This window comes from Falco peregrinus, chromosome 5 (assembly GCF_023634155.1).
Source record: "Falco peregrinus isolate bFalPer1 chromosome 5, bFalPer1.pri, whole genome shotgun sequence".
In the NCBI taxonomy this organism is placed as follows: domain Eukaryota; kingdom Metazoa; phylum Chordata; class Aves; order Falconiformes; family Falconidae; genus Falco; species Falco peregrinus.
Genome location: NC_073725.1, coordinates 71,346,760 through 71,356,933, shown reverse-complemented (window position 1 = coordinate 71,356,933; position 10,174 = coordinate 71,346,760). Strand labels below are relative to the sequence as shown.

Below are 10,174 nucleotides of genomic sequence, written 5' to 3'. Positions count from 1 at the left end.
CCAGTGCTGAAAAGGGATGATGTTGCCTCTATCAGGCAAGGGACCCCTACCCCCATGTCATCATCTTGCCGAGAAAGAACCAAAAGAAGGTATTCCAGAGCATCTAGTGAGTTGTAATGATGCTAATATACTTCAGATATTCCTGAAAGATGAATTTATGTGGACTTCCTACATACTGAAGTGAAAACTGCCAGCGAGCAGAAGAGTAGTTCTGAAAAAAAACCCCTGTCTCCTCAAACATATTGCACCAGTAGAAGGCTTACAAGCGGTGAGAATGTGAGCACAACTGTGCACAAGAAGTGTGGCATAACTGAGGGAAAAGATTGGGTGGGATCCCGGCAGAACAGGAGAACTGTGACACAAGCAGAAGAGAAGCCACGCAGGGAGTCTCTCTGGAGCTGCCCGGAGTCTCTGGGGAGATGGTAAGAGACCTGATGAAGTGAGAGGATGGGGAGACGGTGTGATGGCAAAGTCAGGAGGAGTGCCCAAGGCACAAAGTCGTCTTGTATGTGCCAGAGCCTGCAAAGACAAATCTGGGGGGGGGGATCCTGGTTCAAAGGACCATCGTTTCTATTTCAACAGCCAGTGGAAGTTTTCTGTGCCTTGTAATTCCATGAAGGCGCAGATGCACGCACACCCAGCGGCTGGGAGAGGCAGAGCCAGTGTTGTATTCATGGAAAACGTGAGATTGTGCTGACATGGGTGGAAATGCTTGATGCTGCTGGCGCTAAGGCAGAGCTGCTGCCTCCATAGTCAGCTGCCCCTCGGGTCTGCATCGCAAATGCAAGCTTAGCCTGGGGCAAGTATCAGGGACACCAAGATTTCTGTCTTCACACCTGCCAGCTTGCAGCTGAAGAACTACCTGGTGCCACTGGAACAGATCAGAAATAGCAAGCCCCATTATTTGCCTACCACAGTTTGCTCTTCCAAGCCTTAAAGATGTATGGGACAGGCCAGGTGGTGTTTGTACCCGCCCTCTGAGCTTTAAAATCCCTAGCCTGTTTTCCAGCATTACATCTTCTGGGTTCAGAGCCATGGAATAAAAGAGCGCCTTCTCCCACGAGATGATCTATTGCACAATGGATTACTTTAAAACCAAATTGTTACCCCACAGGGCAGGGATCACACAACTTAAAGAGATGCTAACAAGCCATGACAAACCTCTGGCATGAGAATTTTCAAGCAAGCTGTTCTGCATCTGAAGCAGTCACTAAAGATCAATCAGCATCTGAAAAATGAAGGGTACAGCAATGAGTAACCTCTCTCTGCTCCACTCCAGAGACCTGGCCATAGGAAGCAGGGCTGTGATTTGCACACTATCTGAGCCTGATTATGTCTAATTTTTTGCATACAGAGCATGGAAAAGATTCTGGCTGAGGCATGGAAAATATGTGGCCACATGAGTCATTCTATAATGGTTCATAAATCCTGGGAGAATCACAAAAGCAAAACATCTAACATTGCATCTTCCCTGTCCCTGCCAGTGGAACTCCACCTCTCAACATGCTCGGCACAAGGATGTGGGAATATGGTGAAAGCAAAGGAAATAGGATCATTTTCTCCTTGGAATAGAAGAATCTCATCAAACAGCAGCCAGGCTCAGATTTGCAGTCTTCACAGAAGAGACCATTCATAAGCTGAGGAGAAAGAAATGAACTACTCCTCAGGTTGCCAAACCAAATTTACAGTTCCTACTGCCTGGACTCCAGCTTCTGTCTTTACTCCCCTGCAGAACCAGGCAGGAGACTGGAGAGCAAAAGCCTAAAATCCAGCAAGCTCTCAAGCTACGATCTCTTGCCCCACTGGCCTACCCACTGGGCGACACTGGGAAGTGGCCATGCTGGGGCTCTGACACAGGCAATGGGAGAGAAGTTGGGGCTTCCCCAGCCATGCTGTGCAAGGCAAAGCACGGAAGGGACTCTCAAGGAGTTAGAGAAGGGGGGACCAAGCAGCAAAGGGTCTTAAAGGTTCAGGTAACATCTGCCAGTCCCTCTTACAACATTACACGTGCCGTCCTCTCCATCCAACCAGCAGGTATGCGGCAGCAGTACGCTGCTGCTCCAAACCATTACCTAACACAGAGTGCTCAACCCTCTTGGGGATTTGCTGGGGGGAGACTGCACATCTCTGGAAAAACACAGCTCTTCTTGGGCAAGAGTGGCTGAAACGCACCATTATCTACTCAACAGCAGAGGCTTCCTGCACACCCCTGTCAGGCCCCTTTCCTGCTGGATGGAGCTGCTCTCCCTGTTCCTGGCAGTTTATCAGCGGAAGCACCGTGTCTCCATCAAGCTGTAAGACCTTGCCCCTTATTGATGGTGTGTTATGGTGCTCCGGGCTGGTGCTACTGCTGATCCTTTCAAATGCAATAGCTCCAACCCACAGGACTTTTAGTCAACCTCTGCAGTGAGATCAAGAAGGAAGGTGCAGGAGCTTTGTCTCCTGTTTAGCCAGGGAGCAGGAGCAGATATAAACAGAATTGAAATGCCCGGCCTGACTGGGGGCGGCAAGGCAGACAGTAAAAACCTTTAGTTGCCACAACGTGAGGCTGCAAGAGCCCGGTGTAATCCCTGGGAGCAGGGGAGGTTTGTCTGGATCTGCAGCCCTCTTGCACTTCATTTATGTTTCTGCGGGGGGGTGAGATCTTCTCAACTTGTACCAGAAAGCATTCTGAATGAGGGTGTGGGGAAAGACCTCGGATCCCACACAGAGCCACTTGTGTCTCTGTTGGGTGGAAGGATGTCTGACAGAAGAGGTCAGAGGTGCGTGGGTTCAGTTTACACTAAACCAAATTCAGACTACATCAAATCTGACCACACTTGTTATTTCCAGGAATATTCTGGAGCAGGAAGGAGGCCCAAATGAGTCACTTGAGCCATCATCTAGCTCTGCGATGAAGTACAGCCCCATTATACTTTGGATCTGGATGCATACGCCCCTCCCAGTCCCGTGTCTGACATTGGAGTCAAGTCTTTGCTTAAGCCAGGCATACTTGCGCATGTCGTGACAGCCCCCCATACGCCTCATCCTTCACGGGATAAGCCTGGTGCTTCCGTGAGTTAAGGACTAACAGAAGGAAATGTGTAAGCAGGGTCACTAATACGGCCTTTCCCACACAGCAGCGCCCTATCGGATCCTGCACTGGCATGGAGACCCTCAGCAAGGGATGGCTGTCACACAGGCTTGTGCTGTGCTGTGCCTTTTGGGGACTCTGCCTGGCCTCTCCGGACTACGATGGTGAGTACGTACCTATGGCTGAAAAGCTGCTGTTTCTTAAAAGTACTGAATAAGTGGTACCTTTATAAGTTCCCTAGAATATTTTTTGAGTTCGCATGGGAGCATGCTCTAATTGAGCTTTGTGCATACTCTAGTTGAAGCAGGAGGTGACAGAAGCTGATACAGAAGAAAAATAAACTGGTGTGGAAGAAACTAGAAAGAGAAAGAAAAATTAGAGAAGTAAAACAGAACTTGAAACCAAAAACCCATAGCTAAAAGCTAGACACCCACAGCCATGACTTTACCCTGGAGTGGCCCCAGATCTTGGGATTCTTTGGAAAGCTGGGCAGACGAATTGCTTTACTGGTTTCCCAGGCCCGCTGATAGTTGTACAGCCTGGCAATTGTTTGTGAGCTGCGGGAAACCACACGACAGAGGAATTGTGTACATTTTCAGTAAGGTTGCTGATGGTTACTCCTGCAGACCTAATTCCATTAGCCGGCTTTTTCCGCCCATTGCACCAACAGCATTTTACAGAATACTCCCACTTCTAGGGACGACAGCATAAAATGCAAAACCGTAGCCTTTGGGGTAAAGCATTATGTATGCAGCCTGCTCTGCAAAGTGCAAGGGTAACTGCACAAACAGCAAGTAACAGACTGTGTTTTCTGACAGACTACTCTCAGAACAGCACCAACGAGCAGGTAACAACATCGGAGATCACACCGTGTCCTCGAGCCATCCCTGGGGAAAAGGCAACCATAAACAATGTCACCTACCTGTTGGTACACGAGGCCACATGCTCTCAGCTGAGCAGCATGGTCACAGTGCGGCTCATCCCCTGCCTCTACACCCTCGTCTTCCTGGTGGGGCTGCCTTCAAATGCGCTAGCCCTGTGGGTGCTGGCCACCAGGGCTGAGAAGCTCACCTCCACTGTCTTTCTGATGAACTTGGCTGCAGCAGACCTTCTGCTTGTATTGGTGCTGCCCTTCAAGATTTTCTACTATTTTCTGGGGAACAACTGGCCCTTTGGGGAAGGCCTATGCCGGCTCACCACAGCTTTCTTCTACGGGAATATGTACTGCTCAGTGCTGCTGCTCACATGCATCAGTGTCGACCGGTATCTGGCTGTGGTGCATCCTTTCTTTTCACGTTCTTTCCGCACCCCTGCCTTTGCTGCCTGCACCTGCACTGCCATCTGGCTCTGTGCTGCCATCCTCACCCTGCCCCTGACTCTGCAGCAGCAGTCGTATCCCCTGTATGGGGTAGACATCACTCTCTGCCATGATGTTCTCCCCAGGCACGAGGATGACGGGTATTACTTCTACTACTTTACCTGCCTGATTACCTGTGCTTTCCTCGTTCCTCTGGTGGTGATGCTGTTCAGCTACTGCTCAGTATTGCGAGCCCTCCTGGACAGTGGGAAGCGATACTCCTACTCTATGAAGCTCACAGCTCTTGTGCTGTTCACGCTGGTGGCCTTCTACACACCCAGCAATGTTCTGCTCCTTGTTCATTACTCCAGCTATAACTCCAAACTGTATGGCAACCTGTATATCAGCTACATGGTAAGCCTGGCCATCAGTACCTTTAACAGCTGCGCTGATCCCTTTGTCTACTACTATGTTTCTGAAGACTTCCGGGAGAAGGTGAGAAGAAGATTCTTCAGTCACAGGAAACAAAACACTACATCCCTAAAAACTTCCAAGGAAACACTGCCTCAGAAAAGTTCCAAAGATTCACTGGTATAAGCCTCCAGCCCAGCTCCCTGCTCCCAAGGCACTCACAACATCCAGTGGGGATGAGATGAAGACAACACTGGTATCCCAGAGCAGCAAGTGGTATTTCCCAGGAGACAAGTCCTTTCTCCTGTCTGCATAGCTAAGACTGAATAAACCTGGCCCACAGGGTTCTGTGAGAGGTGTGGAGTCCAGACAAGATGCGGAGTGCTGAACATGTGGAGATCTGTTACTGGGACACTGCATGCAACTTGTCACCTGGTCACTTATTGCCAGGGATGCTCTTACTGATACACCTATGTCTGGTTTTCCTCATGCATCTTGCAAGCTGATTGCTATCTGTGTTCTGTTTCTTTCTCTGCTACTGACTTGCTTGCTGTCCTTAAATGTATATTGCCTTTACCTAAAACTGAAAACCAACAGGCACTTGCAAAACCAAATTCGTCAACTTTTCAAAAGTACTAGGAAGTACCAACATGAAAGGTACTCTCCTAAACTAAAATACGCTGTCAAGAGAATGTAGAGCACTGGCTTTTCTACCAAAGATGCTCTTGCAGCACGATAGTGATGTCAGGCCATTGCTGGTAACAAGTGCACAAATCTCATTCACTCATCCTTATTTTTGCAAATGACCCTTGGCATCTGTAATTCCTTTGGGGCAAAGATTGTATTACTGGATATATTTTTTTAAAAAAATCATTATGTATCTTGAAGGGAATTAAAGCAGGAATTGAGAAAACCCTTGCTCTAGAACTCCACGCTGCTTCTGTGTAATGTCACACACAATCAAGAGCTGTCCCCTGAAACACATGACCAAGCTTGCTGCTTATTGGAACCTGTTGCAAATTTGACAAAAAACAGCCAGCTCATCTAGGGCGTTATCCCAGTAAGCAGCAAGGTAAAAAATGAGCAACAAACCTCCTTAGAGGTTTCCTGAATTCTTTAGTTTTACTTGCAGGCACGACTTCTGTCCTCACTAACCTGTGATCAAACATACTTACAGCCTACAGTGTGAGTAAGAAGAGGCAGACAAGATTGTCTTAAAATCAGTTTTTAATAAAATATTTATCAGAATCTAAAACAAACCCTTTTCCGGACTCAGACTTGCTAAGATTTGTGTGAATAAAACAAAAATGGTCATGGAAATGTTTGCATGTACATGTATGTGCGGGGGCAAAATGCAGGTGAAAAATCAGAGCCTATCTCCCGTGAGTGCAGCACTGCATGTGCAGAGGATGTGCCAGCTACTGAACACTGGAGACCTGCTGTAGCCAGGGCTATTGTCACTCAGAAATAGCAAGTACTAAAAAAAACCCCCAAAACTCAATCTGAGCTGAGGTTTTCTAAAGAGGTGATCTATTCGCAATAATGAAAACCAGGTTATTGTGCATTAAATGTCAAGATTCAATGTCATCAAGGCAAGTGCTGTTGTTTCAATGATGTTCTTCAAGCAAACTGAACATTCTTCTCGTATTTGTTTTCTACTGAGGCTGATTAAGGAGGAGGGAATGAGGCAAGACCAAAACACTTGGAACAAGAAAGAACAAGGGAACTATTGCTTTAAAATAAATACCATGGTAATGATTACTCTGCATAATGTACAGTTAAAAATATATAAATATTAATTTCATTGAAAGGATTGCAAGCAAAAATCACTGATAACTAGCACTGCTCCTGCTACTCAGTAACGTAACTTGATGTAAGTACTCTGTGTCTTACAAACCCATGGGCACTCTTCTTTTACAATGAGGGACCATCAGAAAAAGCAAAGGAGAAGCATCCCTCTGACAGAGGGCCAAACGTCTCTAAGCCAGAAACAATTTAAAGCCCAAAGCAGCAGCAGGTCTGCTGTCCTTATAGCTTTCCACCACTGAATCGGTCTCTTCCTCTGTTAAAAAAAATAATTAAAAAAATCAATCCCTTCCCTCCAAACTATGGCTGGCCAGTGTTCACAAAATTGGAGCCTGAGTTTTCAGTGCCGATACATCCTTGTGTTCTCAGGGATGGGAGCATGACTGATAAGCTTCAGAGTCAGAACTGGGCCAAAGCCTATGAATACCACTGAGTCTAATAAGGCTAAGCTGTATCCAGTGGTTCTCACGGACCTAGTCCTAAAGAGTTTCTGTATTCCAAGTAGGATTTTGAAGAACGGAGGAAAAATAATCTAGGAATTTTTTTCCTCCTAGATAAGCATTAACGATGATTACAAGAAACACGAAAACAAATCTGGGACAGGGGAAAGCTATGGACAGAGGGACCATCAGCTGGGGGGGAGAAGAGGGAGAAAAAGGCAACCACAGCTGGGTAATCCCAGGTTCCTAATTCAGTTACTTAAATAAAATGACTTTAACTACAGAAAGGAGCTAGTCTGGTATGGCAAGACTGGGGGGAGGCAGAGGCTGCCAAGAGCAGACAGACTAGTGATTTCCCTGAAAGTGCCAAAGCTGTGAAGAAGCATTCAAGGTGAGGTCGGGCTCCAGGATCCAGAAACCCTGGCACACTACCTCACACGCACTGTCCTGTCCTAACTGTCTCTGTTTAGGGACGCTAAGGCTGCTCTACCTTTGCCTTCAGAGGGCCTGGGTCCCTCTGGCTTTTCCTCTGATTGTAAAACAGAAGCAAGACCGCTCCACCTCAAACAGGTGAGCGCACTGACACACAGACCCCACAGAACAAGGCTGTGATTGATGGGCTGGCACCACCAAGAGGAATTATTTAGCTGGCAGCAATGGAGAGATGCCTGCATCTTGAATTAGTACGTTACATGTACCAGAGCCTGAGGAAAGCGAAGAAAGTCAGTTTTAATACTTGGCCGAAACTCCCTACCTTCATCTCCTTGTCCCCGGTGGTGATGCTGTCTGACTGCCCAACGATCTATGAAAGGACCAAGCAATCAAAAGTGACTTCAAGTATCTATCCAGAAGCATACAATGGATGAGACAAGGAAAGTCAAGTCAGAAAGGGACTGAGGACAGGAGACTGAATAATCCAGAACATAGGTCCCATTTTTGTGGGAAGCTAGTCACAGGCATTATCAGAGTGACTAAATGTCTCATTCTCTCAGACTCAAAGCATTAAACAGCTGCGGCTGGAAGCAGCAAACAGCAGGGTTTGTATTGTGCAGCTTTGATATTTAGAAAAGAAAAAAAACCCAAACCCCAAACTCTTGTTGCAGCTCACACTAGCTCTGTTATTTACCCAGGGGACAAATATTGACTCAGTCCTGTGTGTGTACACAATAGCCAGTGTCTGCCAGGCCAGTTGCTTACAGGAGATCAAATTTAGTTTAAAGGCATTTATATACCTGCCAGACAGGAATGCAGCCGCCAGTGCTTCCGCTGTGCTGCGTGGACACAGTGAGGACATGGTCTGTTCATGCACACTGAAGACATGTGGCAAAAGCCTCTGCTGAGAAGCAATGGGTACATATGGGCAGCAGCCACGTCAAGATTTGTGAGGAGAGCTCAAAGCAGCCATGAAGGAAGGCCTGGAAACTTGCCAACAAAGCACTTCTGAAATTTCTGGGAACTTCAAGACCCAGACTTTCATCATGTCAACTACATTCTGCAAATATCTGGCCCCAGACAAAAAGGACTGGAAACTACATATGCCCAGCTTCTGGGGTACCTCCTGTTTTGTCCCCTTGTGGACATTTTTCTGGAATAAAATTGCCTTCATTTTGGAATGGAATGTCTATACTGGGATATATTCTTGTCATGGTTCCTGTGTAAACAAGCCCTAAAAATGAATGGAGCTGAGCTTTTTCCTGTTTCCATTCACCAATAAACACCCTCAAAAGGAGCTTCCACCCCACTCTTGGTCCTGGTAACAATAGAAGTGGGAAGATAAAATATTAAGACTATTTTGCAACAGGCAATCGCATGTAACTCCTCCAAAGAGAGCAATGCTGCTCCAGGCAGGAAGGGAAACCAAAAAATCTTGGGTCCTGCACTTTTGGAAACACAAAGCTTTTGTTTTTAGCTTTACCACATTGCTTGGGGCAGGCCAGTCTAAGGGAGCCCAGCCTGTGTGTGACACCAGCGATTTGTACTGGCCAGCAGACACAGGGCCTACGCATAGATTCCTATATCCAGAACAACCACTGTATGGGGAACCTAGTGGGAGCAGAGTACAAGCAATGGGTGAAGTCAGGCAAGCATTTCAAAGGACGGTGCCTAGAGTCAGCTTTATTTTCATGCTGGGGTTCAAAGGAGGAAAAGGGCTGAGAAGGCTGCAAGCAGCCCTGATCCAGCACATGGTGCAACACAAAGCGGGCACACCCACCTAATCCTTGTCACTGCTATGGCTGGCAAACTCCCACCCGAAGCCTGCAGTCATATGGTAGACAATCAAGCCTTTCAGCCCTGACACTGGAATTTCGGTTTTCTCCTGTAAAATGTACCTGCCAGCAACTTCCCTGAACATGGAGCCACTAGGGAAGTTTTTCTCTTGTGGGATGTTGTTGTGGGTGCGGTAGACTTACAGGCTGGGGAAGATGATTAGCCTCCTGCTATGTTATAATTGGCAAAACACACTGATTTTTATTATAATAATTTGAGAGAAAACTTCTCAGCCATCTTTTCTCAAACAGCAGTTCAGCTAAGCACAAGGCCTGGACTTAGCTTCTAAATGTAGCTAGGAAATAGCATTTGCAGTATCCTGATAGTAGAGAAAACACTTTGAAATGGTCTATAGGTTTGAATTCCAGCCCCTATTTTTCCTCACCTAGAGGGCACAGCATATTGGTCTCCCATCCTTGGAAGAACTCCAAAGAGGATGCACAAAAGGCAGGAAAACGGACAGAAAAATAATGCTGAGTGTCCCCCTTAGTGCTCCAGATCCCCCCCACGGGGCAGCAAAGCCTACAGTTCTGAGTGCATCAGGAAGTAGTCATCATTCGGTTTCTGTTCTGCAGCAGGTCGTCTGTAGGAACAAACTCATACAGGAGTTGATTCTGAGCCTCTTCTCTTTATTTAAATTATATATTTCTGTTGAAAAGAGAAGATAATGAATAAAAGTCACTTTCTCATTACATGTATTTGTGAAACATCACTGAAGCTGGGCAGATAAAAGCTTAAAAGGTCACTTTTTATTCTGCTAGGGATGGAGCCATTCAGGTCGCCAAGACTTTTATATGCTGCCCTGTCAAGATTCCTTGCTAAAGAGGTTAGCAAGTCAGTTGTAAGAACAGCTTTTTTGAGGAACTGAATACATCTGAC

General features: G+C 46.7%; 2 protein-coding genes across 10 annotated transcripts in view; one reads left to right on the top strand and one right to left on the bottom strand.

The window, feature by feature from the left end:
• Positions 1-2,586: 2,586 nt before the first annotated feature.
• F2RL3 (F2R like thrombin or trypsin receptor 3) lies at positions 2,587-5,699 on the top strand. The gene is made up of 2 exons (XM_027796234.2): positions 2,587-3,237; positions 3,892-5,699. The coding sequence occupies exons 1-2, from the start codon at positions 3,147-3,149 to the stop codon at positions 4,965-4,967; spliced, it is 1,167 nt and encodes a 388-aa protein (XP_027652035.2). The 5' UTR covers positions 2,587-3,146; the 3' UTR covers positions 4,968-5,699.
• Positions 5,700-9,114: 3,415 nt separating this feature from the next.
• The window catches only part of CPAMD8 (C3 and PZP like alpha-2-macroglobulin domain containing 8), a 63,729-nt gene continuing 62,669 nt past the window's right edge, over positions 9,115-10,174 (bottom strand). For all 9 annotated transcript variants that reach the window (XM_055807023.1, XM_055807021.1, XM_055807024.1 and 6 more), the window contains one exon: positions 9,115-9,943. In XM_055807023.1, coding sequence (XP_055662998.1) covers position 9,943 — 1 coding nt within the window. In that variant the 3' untranslated portion in view covers positions 9,115-9,942. The remainder of the gene's footprint in view (positions 9,944-10,174) is intronic.

Excerpts from the sequence above, each read along its gene's own strand:
- F2RL3 (XM_027796234.2), top strand. The coding sequence starts at position 3,147 with ATGGAGACCCTCAGCAAGGGATGGCTGTCACACAGGCTTGTGCTGTGC. Across the intron at positions 3,238-3,891 it reads GGCCTCTCCGGACTACGATG|ACTACTCTCAGAACAGCACC; the intron begins GTGAGTACGTAC and ends GTTTTCTGACAG.